The 19993-nt window shown below is 42.5% G+C and overlaps 1 protein-coding gene across 7 annotated transcripts in view; it reads right to left on the reverse strand.

Annotated features, from left to right (window-relative positions):
• Nucleotides 1-19993, reverse strand: part of DYNC1I1 (dynein cytoplasmic 1 intermediate chain 1) — a 371384-nt gene that overhangs the window by 125133 nt on the left and 226258 nt on the right. For all 7 annotated transcript variants that reach the window (XM_070471269.1, XM_070471279.1, XM_070471273.1 and 4 more), the window contains 3 exons: nt 16839-17001; nt 14472-14571; nt 5131-5256 (listed from right to left, as the gene is read on the reverse strand). In XM_070471269.1, the coding sequence (XP_070327370.1) occupies nt 5131-5256; nt 14472-14571; nt 16839-17001 (389 nt within the window). The remainder of the gene's footprint in view (nt 1-5130; nt 5257-14471; nt 14572-16838; nt 17002-19993) is intronic.

Below are 19993 nucleotides of genomic sequence, written 5' to 3' on the forward strand. Positions count from 1 at the left end.
TTCTCTGACATGGCAACAAGGCCTCACCAAGCGCCCCGCGGTCAGTCAGCAGCGTGGTGAGCCAGGAACAGCGCTGCCTGGCCACCGTGTCCACGGCCCCAGCAGCAGCCCACCTCCCCAGCACTCTGCCCACGGAGGTCTGCAGCAACCTCGCGCAGAGCCAGACGCTGAATGGCGAAAGCTGTCACTGCAATCTCACCTGTGATCTCTACAGAACCCCAATGAGAAGAGAAGATGCGGAAAAAGTCAGCTGAGGATTTTAAACATGGGCACAAATGAGGTTTGTTGGTATGAACCCCACTTCACATTCTGCTTCCTCCTCCAACCCCCCAAGTCAGGAGCACGTTGGGTCTATGTCCATTTCAGGTCATTGTCAGATAATCCTCAAGAAGAGAATGCCAAGGGCAAAGAAACCAAATCGGGAAAAAAATAAAAGTAAAAATAAAAACCTCTGACAAAGCCAAGCCTCTAAATATAGCTTTTCCACTTTCCTCAATGCAGCTAATTCTAAGATATGTATTTCTGATTCTATTCATTCTGTTTTAAAAGAGAAAGACCACACCAGGGTAAGCAACGCAGGGTGGTCAGATGCATAATCTAATGACAGTGTGGGGAAGCCACTACAGAAGACAGCAGGAGCGCTGCCAGATGGTGTGGTGGGGACCAGGGACTGATTTCTGTGCAGAGTCCACTGATATTTTCCAAGTATGGATGCCTGTTCTCGAAATGAAAATAGAAAATGCAGAACCAGAGCCCATACTAAAAATTCAGTTTAGTAAAGACAGAATACTGCCCACGAAAGTAGAGGGTATTTGGCCTTGCTATTTTCAGAGAGAAAGGAGCCTTCCTCCTGCAATCTTTTTACCATTAGGATAAAAGCCTGTCAGTCTTTGCAAAGGAACACTGAACTGATGTCTACATCTTGTGCATTTATTTTCTAGTGCCCCATATAATGTTTTTCTGAGTCATAGGATTTGTTTGCAACTATATACACTTGCCAAAAACATGGAGAATCATAAGAGATCAGCAAAAAAATGGCCAACTAGTGCAATTATTCCAAACTGATAAAAGTACAATCATAAGGCACTCGCAGCTCCTCCCTACCCTCTGCCCCCTTTATTATTAAGCAAACTGATTTTGAAATTATTGGAACATCATAGGAGAATGTGGAAACATGTTCAACCTACCCAATTTCAGTGAGAGTGTGTCTAGAGAGGACCAGCTGTAGTAAATAAGCTCTACTGATGATTAGAAGGGGTGTAACAAAGACAGTAAGAGGTCAGTGAGTGGAGGCTTTGGTTTCTCCCATGTCTCATCCCTGGGTTGGGAAGATCCCATGGAGAAGGGAATGGCTACCCACTCCAATATTCTAGCCTGGAAAATTATGGACAGAGGAGCCCAGTGGGCTACACAGTCCACGGGTTTGCAAAGAATCGGACACAACAGAGTGGCTAACACTTGTACACGTCACTATTTTTAGTTCTGTGGCCACTCCAAATTCCCCCTCAACTACTGTGGCTACTTCACGGTAACCAAACTGTCCTGTTACTTCTTCCCTCCACCTCACCTCCAGCCACTAAGTCATGCACACCTTCCCTGGCTGTCCAAGTTAACCCTGCTTTGGTCTCCCAACAGCTCAGGCATACTCAGGACCACCGCAGTTGTGTTTTCTTTCTGCAACCACCGTTACTTACTTGGTGGTGATTCAAACTTCATTGAGATCAACTATGGCAAGCTGGGTCACTATCCCAAGAGCAATGGTACTGTCCACTGCATGCTGTGTCAGGTTCAACACGGTTGAATCCCCTCCTGGAAAAACAACGCTTGCTCTTCTGACCACCACCGAAGCAGATCCCAGCAATGAGTGAGCCAGAGGGAATAAGTGTGTGGGGGGGAGGGGGACGTGGTAAGAAGGGGCAGGGAGTTGGGTAGGAAATTTCTCAAATAGGGTCAGGTGGCAGGGCATCAGAGGAGCAAAGGCAAGAAATTCCACTTTAGTTTGGGTCAAAGGGGAAAAATGAATGATGGGCATACATTCAAATGAAGAAGTCAACTAGTCTCATCACTGATCACCCCCTTTATTCATCTCTCCTCTACATGGCAGGAGTTTTCAACTATTGCTGCATATTCAACTCACTTGGAAGCTTCAAAAATGACTAGACTACACCCCAGACTAATAGTTAAATCAGTAGACTGTTCTTTTACTTATGTCACATAACCCCAAAGTTTCAGAGGATTAGAATTCTCCCCTTCTCAGTAAGAGTGGCAGGTAAAGCTAAGCACCCTGACCAGTTTCTGGTCACCAGATGAAATGAAGGTAACAGTAGGAATTGGGGGAATATAGAGATATTTTAGTCAACATCGTTGGTAGGATATTCAGAGTACTTTTGACTTATAAAAAAACCAAGAGTATATGTTCTTCTAAAACACATCTATTGGAGCATTTAAGGGGACAGCTAAAAATAAGATTATGAAGGCACCTGGTGAAGGTTTCAGTAAATCAGAGTCTCTGGGTGATACACAGGCATCAGTAGGTCTTAAAGTTGCCCAGGTGATTGTAATGATTAATAGAAAAAACATCTCTGTCCTATTTTTTTTCTCTCTTCACTCCTTCCCGACCCCATGCAACACACCTGCATGGTGTTAACTGGCTGAATTCCTGATGAGAGCAGCACAAGGCAATACACAGGCTTCAGGCAAGAAGGCGCTGACTTCAAACCTGGCTTTGCCATTTACAGGCGTCAACCCAAGTTCATGGGCTCTCTGAGCCACAGTTTCACATCTAAGGGGTGACAGGAGCTTACGCCAATGAATGAAAAAGAAGATTCTCAAAACGTATTCATCTCTTTTTTTATTTTCATAGATCAACGTCAGACGTCCTCAAATTATTGCTTTTTTATTCTCACCTCTAAGGAAAGCTCCCGATGTCCAATAATTTCAAAGTTGACCACTCTAGGTATGCTTGCTTATTGGCCCAAAGTGATCTGAAATCAGCAGGACTTTAGAAGTTGTGAAGGGCATTAGGTTCCTGGATTACTCTGAGATGAAATCCAAGTATGATGTCTAATTTTATGGGTCAGCTTGGCTAGGCTATGGTACCTAGGTTTTTTTTGTCAAATACAAGTCTAAACGTTGGTGTGAAGGTATTTTTTTAGATGTGATTAACATTTAAATCAGTAGATTGTTCTTTTGCACATGCCACTTAACCCCAAAGTTTAAAAGTATTAGAATTCTTCCTTTTCTCAGTGAGAATGCTAGGTAGGGTTTAGAACTCCCATTCCACTTCTGGTCACCAGATGAAGTGAAGATAGTAGTAGGAATTTGGGGGAATACAGAGATACTTTAGTCAGCATCTTTCAGTAGGATATTAAGAGCACTTCTGACTTGAAAAAAAATCAAGAGCATATCTTCTTCTAGAACACATACATCAGCACATTTAAAAAGCAAGTGAAAATAAGGTTAAAGGCATTCTGGTGAAGCTTTTTGTAAACGATCCCAAAGATAGCAGGAGACGAAAAGAAAGGATGTTCTTTTCAGTCAATGCTAGGATTAACCAATGTGTCAGAAAACACAATTTGAAAATTTGAAAATTCCAGTTAATTCTTAAACCTTCTGGAATTTGTGTCTTCCCTCAACTTATTAGCTCCTACTGACCTGTTACTATGCAATGTTGTGAATGTCAAGCACATTCTCAAATTGTTATTGTCACAGGCGACCTACTGCTAGTTAATAATAAACATTTTTTTGATGATGATAAACATTTTGTACACTGACCAAAACAATAGTGTGTCACTTCTTAAAGCTAAAAAAATTCTGTATATGATTTATACACTATTCAAAATACTTCAAATGGTGCTGTTTTTAAAAAAAAAAAAAAATGTGCTTCTGTTTATCCCATAATCCTTTTAGTATTTTCTCGGTAATTCAGCAAAACTCTTTAAACTGAATAAAATTAGGATTTTGTGCTTCTATGTTTACAGAAAGAGCATATCAGACTGACAAATTTGATAATCTTAAAAAGAAAGAAAGAAAGAAAAAACTGTTCTCATTTCAAAGGTTCAAAAAATAAAGGTTATTTACTATGCAGACCAGGACTTCTTGTTGTTTTTAAGATAGCAAATTAGAAAAACATGGTCAGAGTTAGAGGTTACTCAATCAGGTTGAAGCTAGGACCTTTATTCCAGCAGTCCTTGCTCCTCAAATTATATCTGATAATGTTCTAAAGTCTAAACATATTTTAGTTCAAAATGATACTCAGCTCTTAGATATAAAATGGCACCAAGCTTTCAAATATCAACAGGTTTACCCACTCTCTTCAACTGATGGATTTGTTTTCAGAGTAATCTGCCACTCAGGACCTCTGAACTGTAATTTCTGAGGGACTGAATCTTCGAGCTAGGTTTGTTTGCATTTTCCTGTGCATAATCATAGGGGAGGGGCGTTAATACAGGCTTGGAATGTTGGCCACTACCAAGGCCTATTATTTCAGTAGAGCCATGGTAACAGGACAATTGTTACATAATTTCAGCCTGTATTGTGTCCAATGGGAGAGTGGACCTATGTGTCAGCAGACACAAGCAGTTAAACATCCCAAACTAGTTGCAAACCAGAGACAGTATCTATATTTCTCCACAATTCAAGAAAGCAGGTGATAAACCTTCCCCTAAACTGGCTACCAAAGTATTATTATCTGCAAAGTAAGATGGTGCCCAGCAACTTAAAACTGGTGAAATCGCATTGAACTGCTGCATTTCAGAGAGAGGAGGGAACTTGAAATGCTATTGCTCTGAGGATGTCCACGTGGGTGGGCAAACATATGTTCCTGCTAAGCAGAGGAAGTGGTACACCCAGATTTCTTCCTAAGTGCGAGGCCTTTATAAACTCATCCTCATGGCGCTGTTTTAAATAGAAAGAAAATGACACGCAGTCCCCACGCAGGCTTCCTAACTGTTTGGAGAGGGTGGCCACTTTCCCAAAACATTGGGTTACTGTAGGGGAATTTTCCAAAATTGTCAACAATTCCATTTTTAAACTCAGTGCTGCTTCTCCACATGAAACAGATGCAAGGCGGCATGAGCTGCATTTGGTCTCATAGGAGACGTCAGTTATTTTTACCATGCTGACTCCTACCTGACAGTGGAAGACATACTCTGGTGTGGTTTTCTTAAACTTCATGTTCCAAACCAAGGCTACTCCATCCGGTTCATGGGGAGCATCTTCGTTGTTGTTGTAGGAAGCGACCATCAGCTCAGGGTACTAAATGGAAGAAGTCACAGGATGGGTTATGCCAAGATGACAACACAAGGGAAAGATTCTTATTCCAACAGACGCACGCTGTATTACACACGTGAAATGGTACTTTCTTTTTACGCTGTGGTATACTTAACGCCAGGGCTTCCCTGGTAGCTCAGCTGGTAAAGAATCTGCCTGCAATGTGGGAAACATGGGTTCGATTCCTGGGTTGGGAAGATCCCCTGGAGGAGGGCATGGCAACCCACTCCAATATTGTTGACCTGGAGAATCCCATGGACAGAGGAACCTGATCTACAGTTGATGGGACCACAGAGAGTTGGACATGACCAAGTTATTTCAGCACAGCTCAGCACACACTTAGTACCAACTTTCTGTCTCAGCCCACTGCAATCTGGTTTCCACCTGCAACGTTCCACATGCGCTTGTCATAGTCACCAGGAACTACCCAACGACACACACCACGGAACCTCTCTGTGGCATCTGACATTTGGACCACTTCCTCCTTTCTCCTATGTTGGCTTCCATGACACCTTTCTCTCCCACTCTTCCGAACCACTGTTTTTAGCCTCTACAGTTCCTTCTATTACCTGTGGGGGACTGGGGCTGTTTTCTGTTCTCTTGCTGGTCTCTTTTTCCACATTCTTCCCTGGTGATCTCGTCAATAGCTTTAATTAGCATTCTATACTGACAGTGTTCAAATATTTATCTCTGGGCTTGCTCTCTAAGGTGCACATTTTACAGCTACTGGAGATTTCTCAAGGCTGTCCATGGACACGTCAGATGCAATGCACAGGAGAATGAATAAGCTTGTCGCCTTCTACAAAAATCTACCACTCTTCCAATGTTTCGACATTCATCCCATTAGGACTTTGTACTGACTGTCTGGACCAGACACTCCATGTTCATTTTCACTCCTCCCTCTTTCTTCTCTACATGCTGATTCAGTACTTCCTCAGTACCTTTCAAATGCAGGCTTCTTTCTATCCTCAAGGTCAGATGCTCCTAAATGAATTTCTTGTCTGGATGAAGACAACACTATTTTAAATGACTCTCTGCTTCTCTGCTCACCAGGCCCCGCCCTCACCTTCTCCACTCTCTATCCTGTGTCGATATGACTTTATAAAACGTGTATTTGGCTAAGTCACTTCTCTGCTTAGAATAGCTTAATGGCTCATCATTACTTTCAAGATAAAATCTTGGTCATTTAGGATCCTTCATGGTCTGTTCTTGGAAATGGCAACCCACTCCAGTATGCTTGCCTGGAAAATCCCATGGACAGAGGACCCTGGAGGGCTATAGTCCATGAGGTTGCAAGGAGTTGGACATGAGTGAGCAACTGGGCACAAGTGATCTGTTAGCTTCTACTTTCTCTGCCTAATCTCTTACAACTTACCCTCCTTCCTCCCAACCCCTGCCTATGACCCAGCCTCACTGGGCTAGTTCTGAGGTTCATAGGTACAGCCTCTGTACCATGAGTTGACACTCACTCTCATTGAAAAGCCTCTCCTGCATTGGTTACATCATTAACTTATTCGTTAAGACTCCATGTAGGCATCAAGTCTGCCAGACAATCCTACCTAATCATTCACCACCCCTCACTGCCTCTCATCAGCCCCCTTAGCATTATGTATGTCCCCATATTAAGACACGTGTCAAACTGTATTATGGCTTTTCCCAGTCTATGTCCATGACTAGATTGTAAGCTCTTTGAGGGTAGGGGCTTGGTTTTATTGACCTCTAAATCCAGGCCTAGTAAGTCCTAGCATGATAAACTTGTGCCAAAATCTACTGAATTACAAATAACCTTTATTATGTCAGTGACTCTGTGCTCAGCGGCAAGATCCTATCTTTAATCCTTTGTTGTTAAATAATGCCAACAATTAAAAGCTCCAGTAAAAGAAACTCAAGTAGTAAAATCACTAAGAGGACTCTACAGCAAGTAGAAATACCTACTCACCATACATGAACTCTGTGTTGAGTGTTAGAAATAAACAGGTTGGATCTCACGGCAGGTATTTATGAGTTAGAGTACATTTTATGAAAATGTCATTCCTACCCAGGATTTCCATAAGGCAGCCCCATTAAATATAGTATCAGGATTATCAGGATTATGACAGATCATGCCACTCTGCTCACGGATAGCTTAGTTTTTTTCCTTCTTATTCACTATACTGTATATATTTAACATAAGTTTGTCAGTAAAAATTTGAACATCAGCTTTTTTTCCTATCAAAAATAATTAAGCCTGAGTCTTCTATGTGTTTTATTCATTCTTTGAACTCCCCCAGCTTAAGAAAGCTGCAGAGTTACAACTTGCCAGTTGGTACAGAGGAAGTAGAAGTCTGCAATGATACACATGTATGTGGCCACCAGGGGAAGTAATCATTCTTTATTAGAAAACACTCCTCAGCGGATGAATCAAAGGCCCATTAAGAAAGGCCTTTGATTCAAAGCCCATTCAAAGAAACTAACATCCAGATAAACACAGAAGTCTCCAGACTGTCCATCTGAAGTTTAACTATGTCACATGTGAAAAGGCAACTCTATAAACATCAACACCACTCCCACAGTGGCCAATGAGCAGCCAGATGTGTCTGGAATAATATCCCACAGCTTCACATCTGGGTCTCATCGCTGGCTCCCACTTTAAAAAAAAAATCTTCAATTATTGGGTTTAAAACTCTTTTAGAAAACAGGGAGAGTTTTCATCAAATACCAGTGAAATGCTCTTGGTGTAATTTCTATAACTGGGATCAAAAGGCCTAAAGATACTGATTAACTCTTAAGTCATGAAAGTGTTTGTGATTTCAAAGTCTCCTCTAGTATGTTTGTTTGAACATGACTAATCAATATTTTCTTATTTTCCAACAAAAAAGTAGTCATTCTCTGCATGATTATTTAAATATTAAAATTATTATTTTAAAGAGAATATCAGCTACTGGGAAGTTTGTGATTATTCACAGGGCTGAATTATCTCATCATTAACCTAGGGGAATTTTACTCGGAAACTGCCAGATCTGCTCTCAAGCTGTTTGTTCTTATAAAAAAATAAAATCTGACATTTACTAGCGAGGAAGGAACCAACATGCTTTAAGTGTTCATTATGCATCCAACACGGGGCTGGGTGACATGTTCACTCATTTGATTCTTGCAGTTCTCTAAAGTAAGCAACAGGTTTTCCCATTTCTACAGACAGGTAAGAAACTGGGTAAGGAGTTTGTTCCAAGTTAAGTTGCTAATAAATGACAAAGTGAGATCCTGCTTGCAGTCTATTTCTTTCAAGACCACATCTCTCACACTGTGGCATGCCTCAAGTGGCCCCCAAGCATATGTGAGGCACTAAAGTATATTAGTCACTCAGTCATATCCAACTCTTTGCAACCTCATGGACTATAACCCACCAGGCTCCTCTGTCCATGGGATTCTCCAGGCAAGAAGAATACTGGAGTGGGTTGCCGTTTCCTCCTCCAGGGGATCTTCCCAACCCAGGGATTAAACCCAGGTATCCTGCATTGTAGGCAGATTCTTCCACCAGGGAAGCCTATGTAAGGCACTGGTGATAGGTAAAATGTGGGACAAGAAAGAAAGCACATTGGTAGATTTCAGGAACTGGGGGTGGGGAGTGTGAAGGGGGAATGGGGACTTAGTGTTTAATGGAGAAAGAATTTCAGTTTAGGAAGCTGAAAAATTCAGGAGGTAGATGATGGTGAGAGCGGCACGACAATGTGAATGTACTTAGCACCACTGAACTGTACAGTTAAATATGGTTAAAATAGTATGTTCTATATTATGTGACTTTTACCACAGTAAGAAAACAGTAAACAAAATGCAGGACAAGAATATCAACAGTATCATGCTTTGCTTTATAGGCACCCACCATTTGGTAGAAGGAGGTAAGACACACATATAAAAAACTACAACACAAATAGAAGAGCAGAACATGCTAAGATGGGAGATAGGAAAGGAGTTCTATCGAAGCACAGAGGATAAAATAACCACGTCAGCTGGAATGTGGTATGCCAGGGAGAGGGATTGAAAAGGACTTCTGAGAAGAAATGAGATTGACTGGGCCCTGTCACCTGGGAAAGTGATTAGGAGAGCGGAAAGAGAGAAGTATAGACGAAGGTACAAACATGGATGCAGATTTCTCTTGGGAACCGGCCTGGTCCACAATCATTCTCCCAATCCTTGGAAACTACAATACACAGGCGTCTAACCTCCCAGGGATAACTCACTCATCCCAGCTTGGCCGATCCCATTCTCCACCTCGGTCACTGAATTTTGCACTGAGAAACAGAATCCCTGGGTGGAAAATGAGTCAGGTAAGGACAGCATTCTATTGGTGAAGCTCCTCAAGCTGCCCAGATTTATACTCCTGAGGCCCAGTTCTTTGTCTTTTCCATGGATTCCCTGAGTACCCTAGTGACTAGAATAAATTTCTCTTTTTGCGGAAGGTAGCCAGGGCTAAATTTTTCTTAACTAATGCATTGGAGAACACATTGAGGACACAGGTTACAGCACCTGGCTGGGAGGCAGGTTAGGCAAAGAGCTGAAAAAGATTAAAGGGCTGGAGATGCTTCAAGATATTCTCAAGAATATTCTAGAACTCTTAATTCTCAAGAAGTTACTGAATATAGGCTAATGATTTTAGACTTTACACTGGGAGTCATACTCTGTAACTGTTAATATTTCTAATTAGACCACTCCTTTCACTACTATGCCACATTTATTGAGCACTTTTACTATACTAGACACTTTACTAAAGTCTAAGTTTTTAAAGTACATTAATTCATTTCATACTCACAATAAGCAAAGTTTGATTACTATTTTGTGAATGAGGAAACTTAAGCCAAGAGAAGTCAGATCACTTGCTCAAGGTGACATTGAGAGCAAGTAAGTAATCATTACAAATAGTAACCTGGAAAAAGTACTTAATGATTCAACAGTGTAGAGAATTGAGGCAGGAAGGCCAGATAGGAAGCTATTTTCTGATAAAAGCAAGAAAAGGATGGCATGACATAAACTAGGTATCAATTCCACAGGTAAGTAGATTTGAACTGGTGACAGTGGGGGTCTTTATGCTACCATAAATTTGACTTGGTTTGGCAATTAAATGAGCTATCAAAGATTACTTGAAAGGGTGAGTGGTTGAAGGGGGGGACTGGGGAGGAATAGAGGGAAGTTGGTACTAGCAGACGTAAGCTATTATGTATAGAATGGATAAACAACAAAGCCCTACTGTATAGCACAGGGAACTATGCTCAATATCCTGCGATAAACCACAATGAAATATAACAGAGAAAAGAACACACATATATATGTACAACTTTGCTGTACATCAGTAATTAACACAACATTGTAAATCAACTAAACTTCAATAAAAAAGATTACTTGTGTTTGTATACTGAATGACTCCAAGGTTAGAGGATGCAAATCACATGTGACCGGAATATACAGGGTGGGAGAAAGATCATAAATCTGGTTTTGTATACAACTGCCAAATCTGTCATGTGAAATGTGCACAGTATTACTGACTCCCTCTGTTAATATTTGATGAACAGCAAAATTGGCATAATTCCCCAAGTGCCTAAATGTGCTTCAGGGGATAATGACTGGTGGCTATTTTGCAAATATTGCAAAGTTAAAGTGTTCTCGTTTAGGAAGAAGACCAAGGAGACCTTTCATCCAGGAGCTCAAAGCAAAGCTATGCAGGAATCTTATGGTTTCTTCCTTCCCCCAACCCTGTCCATTCTGTTGCACTCATAAGTACACACACCTCTACTGGACTCGAAGACTATGCCTCTGTCCTTCTCCTCTTTCTGAACATCACTGGATTCCATATAGATTTACTCAGAGAGTCTCTTCATCCCATAAGTATGTAAAGTTGGTCCTTTGAACTCCACTAAATTGTTACAATGTAGAAACTAAGGGCTCTTCGGTGTTGTGTTCATCAAATTCCTTTATTATCCTTTTTTAGAATTTATTTTTAACCAGAGGATAATTGCTTTACAGTGTGGTGTTGGTTCCTGCCATACAACAACATGAACCAGTTCTATGTATACATACAGCCCCTCCCTCTAGAGCCTCCCTTCAAACCCCCACCCACCCCTTTAGCTCCTCACAGAGCCTGGAGCTGAGCTCCCCGACTTATAAGGCAGCTTCCTGCTAGCTATCTACTGCATACACGGGAGTGTGTATATGTCAATGCTACTCTGGAACTAAGGATTCTCGTTCCTTTTTCTGCTCCATATAAAATACAGTCTTCAGAATTGCAAACCCCTTCCCCACAGTGTAGATGACAGATTACACGAAAATGGGGGAAAACCGATATAGAGTCTCTATGGTGGAACTTCTGCCCTCTCCAGTTTCACTTCCTGCAACAAGATCCTGTGTGGAGACACATCTCCCTGTGGGCAACAGGCAGATGTCCGCCCTGTGCCGAGGCCAGCTGGGGACCAGCCCTACCTACCGGTGAGGGTCCCGCCACCTCCTCCGGGAGCGTTACCAGCAGACCTGGGGACTCAGTAAAAGCTGCCCTTTAGGAATGTGTCAGATAAGGTTCCTGTGTAATCTCCAGGCTGTGGACAAGTGAACAAGCCGCACTAAGTGTTTCCTCCACCTTGGATCTGATTTCTGCACACACAGCCGAGCGTGCTCACAGACCACCCACACGCCGGCGGGCAGCAAGCGGCTGGGTACACCCCTGCCTGCATCAGCCTCGGCACAACTGTGCCCTGCGTGCTCTCTTGTTCGGATGTAAGAGGAGATTCAAGAGAGCACTCGCCCACTTTGTGGCTGTTGACAGTCTGGTTGCGGGGGATTACATTCCTCTTCAGTGTTCTGTTCCCCAGCACGATTACATGGGGCTCTCTCTTCACATCATCCGCTTCACTGCTCTGCCGGGAACACTCTCTTCTCCCCTCCCTTTCTCTAATCCCAGTCTTCTAAGACACCCTGTCCAACCAGAGGCACAGACTCCAATCTCCACTGAACCCTGAAAACACTTGCTATTAGCCCTACATCATTCAGCACTTAGAACCTCTTGTCTGACTTTTCAGTCTGCCAGGCTTATCTGTCCCTGGGATTCTTCAGGCAAGAACACTGGAGTGGGCTGCCATGCCCTCCTCCAGGGAATCTTCCTGACCCAGGGATTCAATCTACATCTCTTATGCCTCCCGCATTGGCAGGCGGGTTCTTTACCACTAGCACCACCCAGGAAGCTTGATGTTATGAGGGTGAAATAACATAATGCCTTCAGAATAGCTGGCACAGTGCTTAACATATAAGAAACAAGTTAAAAGCTGGCCATGGGGACTTCCCTGGTGATTCCGTGGCTGAGAATCTGCCTTCCGATACAGGGGATGTGGGTTCAACCGCTGGTTGGAGAGCTAAGATCCCACGTGCCTGGGAGCAACTAAAGCCCATGTATTGTAACTCAAGATGCCTGTGTGCCTCAACTACTGAGCCTGCGTGCTCTGGAGCCCAAGCTCTGCAACGAGAAGCCCGTGCACCACAGTGAAGACCCAGTGAAGCCAAAACTGAAAAACAGAGGAAGAAGCTAGCCATGATTACTATTCCCAATAAAAGCACAGATTAAAGAAAGTGGAAAATGTGCTATGTATATATGCCCAGTATTTATCATTCCTAGTTCCCTCATTGCTATTGTATCACTGTCATTACAGGCGAGAACACAGCATGATCACCCAGAAGACAAGCTCATGAGTTAGATCACCTGAGTTCATAGCCTGCCCTAACTACAGTTAAGCTGTGTGCCCTGATGGGCATTGTTTAACTTCTCAGTGCTGGGTCAGTGACACACTCAGTGAGTTGGCCATTCAGGAAAAATGGCTTTTGGTAAATCTGCCTGCTTTCACTAGGAACGTTACACCAGGGAGTTTAGTGCTTTCATTAGGAATGCTACACTAGGGAGTTTAGTTTGCTCTCATTTTTTCTCTTACAGGCAACAGGGAGTTTCAATCCAGGGAGTAAAGTGATCAGATCCGTATTTTAGAAAGCTTATTTGGCTAGATGTCTAGACAGAAAACTATAGGTGGACAAGTTTGGGTGTGGAAAGACCATGAGAAGATTAGCAATACTACAAGTGTAAGATAATAAATACAGGAGTAGAGAAATGGACAGTCTTGGTGACAGACTAAGTCTGGGAGATAAAGGAGAGGAAGTTTTTAATGTTAATGACGAAAAGTTCTTTGGGCCCTTGGGTATATTGTGATGCCTTTAACACAGAATTGTTGTTTTTGTTCAGTTGCTGAGTCATGTCCGACTCTTTGTGACCCCATGAACTGCAGCATGCCAGGCCTCCCTGTCCTACACTATCTCCTAAACTCATGTCCGTTGAGTCGGCAATGCTATCCAACCATCTTGTCCTCTGCCCTTCTCCTTCTGCCCTCAATCGTTCCCAGCACCAGGGTCTTTTCCAATGAGTCAGCTCTTTGCATCAGGTGGCCAAAGTATTAGAGCTTCAGCTTCAGCATTAGTCCTTCCAATGACTATTCAGGGTTTAGAACAGGCAAAAAAGAACTTTGGATGTGTAGAAATAGAGTTAGTGATGAGTCTGCCATTCTATGGGACACCTGAATGGATCTGTCTCTCTGGGGTGTAAAGTGGAATTCAGGAGGGATTTTGGGTGGGGATAGAAAAAGGCTGCCCATGTGATGGTTGAATCAACAGCAGTGGAAGAGATCTCTTTCCACAGAGAGCATGTCCAGAAGAAGAGAAACTGAGAGCATGACCATGAGGATCACAGGGGTGGAAGAGGGAAAAATAAGTCTCAGGGGAGTTCAAGAACTAGAAGAGAATCGAGTTGTAGGGCTCCGTGGAAGGAGAGTAGTTTCAGAAGCTAGAGAGAGTCAACAAAGCTGGTGACAAAGAGAGGTCAGGGCAGATGAAGGCTTAAACACATCCACAGGATCTGACAAGCAGGAAAGCACTGGCAACCTTAGTGAGCGTGCTTTCATGGAAAGAATGGCCTGGCTCCCGGGCTGGCACCTGGCACAGAGTAAGTACTCAATGGATATGAATAACAGAGTAAAAATTTAAACGGAAACTTCAGCAAAACGAGAAAGAAAACCATAAGCATACAAGAAAACGGAGGGTCAGTGAACACATCCAAAGTAGCAAGGCAGTTCTCTCTTATTTACTGTATACAAATGCCACGAGAACACAAGTCCAGTCTGTCCCGACACAACAACAATTCTTACCTGGAGAGACCAGTCCATACACGTGACAACTCGATGCTTGGACCAGTGCTCATCATAGAACTGACGATTGAAAGAGAGGTTGGCTCCAGCCTGGACGTCCCTAGGAGGGTTTAAAGATCAAAGACAAATAAGATGCTTCAAAATGGGGTTCTATCTCTATGGCTCATACTGAAAGGACAAAATGGCAAGACCATGGCACACAATACTCTGAAGCCAAAGCATCAATTTAGGGAGCAAACGCTGATCATAAATGACCACTAAAGGTGGTCTCCTTCATGCAAAGCTCTCTCTTAACTAGCCCAGATGAGGTTTCCACATGTTGTTCCAAGCCTGGTGTGAGATGTCAAATTTGTTTCAGGTTTACCAGTTCTAAAGCCCCTGTGATGGTTGAATCAACAGCAGTGGAAGAGATCTCTTTCCACAGAGAGTGTGTCCAGAAGAACAGAGACTGAGAGCATGACCATGAGGATCACAGGGGTGGTCCTAAAAAGTTCTGCTTTGAAGCAGAGTTTACAAGAAATCTCCCAGCTATCAAGGAAGCACAGCACGCTGGGAGATTCTTTGACATCAGTGTCACCTTATCTGGCCTTAGACCAGAAGTGATATACATGTTTCACTTTACCTATAATTTCTGGTTTACTGTAGCAGCTGCCTCCTTGTGCAATAGCAAGTGAAAAGTTCTACCTTGAGACAGGCCTGCTGGGGGCCGGGCGGGGTGAGGGATTCACCAAACATTGTAGATACTTAATATAGACCAACATAGCATCTGGGTGGCGGAGGATTACACGTTGGCCAGTGTTTCTTGGCTGATACTCAACTGGCTACAGACCATCCTCTGAAGAACTCTGCACTGAGCCTACATTTGCTCCACAAGGCTGTGTGTTTAAGTTGAGTCATACTCGTTCCGTGTCAGCCGTTACTGGATCCACATTAAAAAGCTATCTAGACTCCAAGGGCTTCAGTTCAGGAATTCCTCCCCCCTCACCTTAGTTTTCTGTTCTTTCTTCTGTTCTATTGCCTCGCACCCTGCACCACTTGTCCGACTGGGTGACTGGATCTCTGGCTAGGTATTTGGGTTCCGAGGAGCTGACTTAATACGACTTCTTTTCCCCTAGCTAACTCTTCCTCAGCTCCACCACTGCAAACCCAGACAAGTAAGAAAAGTGTCAGTCACTCAGTTGTGTCTGACTCTTTGCAACCCCACTGCTGTGGCCCGCCAGGCTCCTCTGTTGATGAGATTTCCCAGGCAAGAATACTGGGGTAGGTTGCCGTTTCCTCCTCCAGGGGATCTTCCCGACCCAGGGATCAAACCCACGTCTTTTGCATCACCTGCATTGGCGGGCGGGTTCTTCACCACTAGCGACTCCTGGGAAGCCCCAAGAGGTACATACACCCAAGATAATACTGTGCCAGGCACCCAGAGGGAAACAGGCTCAGAATATTAAATGAGCCAGAGAGTAATGGCTTTTTAAAATTAAACAAATATAACATGTATATTCAAAATACTGTCTCTTTGATATCATCTATCAATACTATCAACTGTTAAGAACACTTTCAGAACTCCCTTTCGAACCTGTTTACACGGCAGTGAGCATCTTCAATGACGATAGGTTGGCCTTTGACAATGTATGTGAATTTTAGTAGTAAAATGTCAGGTCTGATGAAAACAGCAGGTGATCTCATCTTTTCATATTGTTCCTGGCCAAGAGAAACTGGTGGCTAAAAATCAGTTCTGTCTCTTTACAAAGCTCATGAAGTGCCTCCTCTTATTCACGTGAGGATGGTTGACAATACACATGTTGAAGTCACAGGGCAAGTTGTTTAGGGCCATGGTTTTATAGACAAGTTTTCTTAATATGTAAATACACCCCTGCACATGTGTTTCCTAAAAGGCATATATACATAATCTTATGGTATCAAAAGAGCAAAAGGTGGCCAGTCTCTGTTTGTTGTCTTGCACATCAGTTAAGGTTCTCCTGGATCTCATGTTTATTTTCCTCAGCTTCCTGTTTGCTTAGACATCAAAACTAGATCTACTGGATAGAACATAAATCTCCTCTTACTGCTTATAAGGATGCTTTCTCAGAGGACAATGTACATGACTCTACCAGTCTCCATCACCTGGACTGTCCCCCAGATATCAAGTTCAAAAGCATTTCACCGAAGCACATGATAATTACAGGGAAACTCTAAGCCAGAAATCATAACCAAAGCCCTCAGTCAGAGCTGTTCAGCAAGATCAGCTCTGGAATTTCAGTCTTCTGATTTGTCAGGCTTGCAACTTGCCTACTTAAAACATAAATGAGTTTAGAAGCAACAGATAACTTATCACAGTACTTTTTTTTTAACTGCACACAAGAAACTAACCCGTCTTTTTCCTCTAATTCTCGACCACTGTAGTCGAAGAAGATATCGGAGTCTTCTGCCAGGGCTCTTTCAATTACCCGTATTGTCCGATCAAAAAAGATGAGAAACTCCTCTGAGTGGAGGATTTGCTGCTTTTCTTCCTCTGTCAGCTCCCTTGGAGGAGCTTTTTTGTGTAAAAGAGATCATTGGGAAAGAAGAAAAAAAGGATAATTAAAACATTTCAAGAGGAATCTAACTCTTGAAAGACACTGCTTATCAAAAGAGAAATAGGACACAGTAAAATAAGCCATTGTTAACATTAACTCTAAATTACTCTTAAATTCACACCAAAGGTTTTTTGCAGATGTCTTCATTGCCAACTTTGCAAAAAGATGTCATATCTGGATTAATTACTATTTTGAAGATTTGAAAAAATTTTACAAATGAAGATGATTGTGTGTTTTAACAATCAGCTCTGAATGTTACTTTCTTTTGAACTGAAGTTAAAAAAAAGCTCAAATAGTACATAGTAGAGATATCTGTAAAACCATGTATATTAGATTGTAAAGCTATGGTTAAGCTGCACTTACCAAATAATTAAGAACTATCTATAACACGATTCAGATAGCACCTTGCCTCTTTCTACTGATAAATTCATTTTATTTTAGATAGTTAACTTGATATGGTTGATAGACTGTTATATAAATTCCCCTCAAAAACTAAAGCATGTCCTTGCAAACCCAACTTTACCCAAGGTATCTTCTGCTTTTAAACAAACACATGAAACAAATAAATGCTATAAGATACCTCACAATTGCTTTTATGCCTTACTTTTCTAGCATGATCAATCATATAAAACTAAATCTGAAGATACAAAATGAGGCCAAGAGAGACTACATAACTAGCAGTATGTCACAGTGTCTGAAAGTCAGCTCACCTCAGAGTCAGGATTAGGTTACAGAAACTGTTCCTTCAGTAGCAAAGTTCACATAAACCTATAAAGGAAGCATTGGGAACTGCCCCAGAATGAGAAATCCCTAAGGCAGAAACTGTCAGCTGAAACTTTGTGGCTCTTCAGGAACTCCATTTCAACTTCCGTGCAAAGAGACTTCAATAAGTGTTTGATTCTTCTTCCAGTAGGATCAGAAGCTCCTGAAGTTTAAACCTCAGGAGAGGGGAAGTGCATTAAAACCATGGGGGTCCCTGGTGGAATCACTCACCCACAGGCTTTTACAAACACTTCTACAACCATCCTCATGACTAGGACCAATGTTTACCAGGCTACAGGGTCAGAGGAATCATTTAGGTGCAGTCACCTGCAGCATAAGGTTTTATGGAAGAGTTATTTGACTTGATTAAAGGTATCTTGAAGCCAGTGCCCTGAGAAATCTGAACAAGGACCTACTGTATAGCACAGAGAACTATGCTCAGTATTATGGAACAACCAAAATGGGCAAGAAGTATGAAAAAGAATAGATACATTAAAAAAATAGGGAGACCAATTGGGAAGATATGGTAATAGTTCAGGAAAGAAACAATGGGGGTTTGAACCTAACCAGTGAAAGTAGGGGTGGAAAGAGAGCAGATTCTTGTACGATTTCTAAGAACTGGTGACCCACTGGATGAGAGAAATAAATAAGGGGGAGGGAAGTCTTTTTGCAGAGCTGTGGAGATAGATCTCAAACCTGCAATGTTCAGAATGTCTCCCCCATTCTGGCCTGCCCTCCTCTGCCCCCAAACCAAAGTGAAAGAGGGTCCAGACTCCAAAGTCTGTATTTGAACAAGAAACTTGAATGATTATGACGTAGTTGGTTCACACCTTATAAAATGCTCTCCAGGTGATGTTATAACAAAAACATGATTCATCCACTAAGCAGAAGGTAATCTCCAAATATAGTTCACCCCAGCAATTCTAAGAGGCAGAAGGATTTCTTTGTTGCTGAAACCTCCAGAGCCCCAAATATGCCTTCTATACTGGGACTCTATAGGAACCTCCATCAACATCTGCTGAGAAACACTACACAGACACTAGTTTGAGAAATAGTGAGGTAGGCTGTATGTGAACCATAAATAACCAGAACTCTATAAAATCGACCTGGAATCCAAGAGCTGCTATGCCATTTGCTAACTTGGATTCTTCGATCAGTGAAAGCTCTCTAAGCAGCAGTGTTATCTATAAAGTGAGGCAATGATACCTAAACTTCAAGTCTGCTTTAAGAGTTAAAAATAAACATACTAGCAAATAGTTGCGTGCATGTGAAATCGCTTCAGTTGCATCCGACTCTTTGTGACCCTATGGACTGTAGCCCACCAGGCTCCTCTGTTCAAGGGATTCTCCAGGCAAGAACACTGGAGCGGGTTGCCATGCCCTCCTCCAGGGGATCTTCCTGACCCAGGGCTTGAACCTGTGTCTCCTGCAGCTTCTACACTGCAGGTGAATTCTTTACCGCTGAGCCACTGGGGAAGCTCAGCGAATAGTTGAACATTCACAATAATTAGCTGTTGTTCAGCTGCTCAGCCACGGCTAACCCTTTGCAACCCCATGGACTGTAGCATGCCAGGCCTCCCTGTCCTTCACTATTTCCCAGAGTTCCCTCAAACCCCTGTCCACTGAGTTGGTGATACCATCCAACCATCTTGCCCCATATATAATTTGTCTACTTTCTGAAACACCCATAAATAATGCATGTAAAATTTTCACCCTTATATAACTTCAAAAAAATTATTTTGGTGAAACTAGGAAAGGGGAAAATGCTAGGCTCCTTTTGTTTCCGTCGGCTGCTGCTGTCGCTGTTCGGTCACCGAGTCTTGTCCAGCTCTTCACGGCCCCATGGACTGCAGCACGCCAGGCCTCCCTGTCCCTCACTGTCCCCCAGAGTCTGCCCAAGTTCATGTCCATTGAGTTGGTGATGCATCCAACCATCTCATCCTCTGCTGCTGTCTTCTCCTTCTGCCTTCAATCTTTGGTCACTACTGTTACATAAATAAGCATCACTAAACTAGAATACTACAAGGTCAAGAAGAATTTTTTTTTTTAAAGCAAACATAATTTTTAATGAGAAACATGTTGGCAAAGTATGCGGTTATTCAAACCACATTTGTAGGACAGAATTTCTTGGAGCAAATAAAGAGGGGGTCTGTGAAAACGTTAATTTCTTGGAATGGTAAAATAGTGA

Source organism: Odocoileus virginianus, chromosome 1, assembly GCF_023699985.2.
Source record: "Odocoileus virginianus isolate 20LAN1187 ecotype Illinois chromosome 1, Ovbor_1.2, whole genome shotgun sequence".
NCBI lineage: Eukaryota > Metazoa > Chordata > Mammalia > Artiodactyla > Cervidae > Odocoileus > Odocoileus virginianus.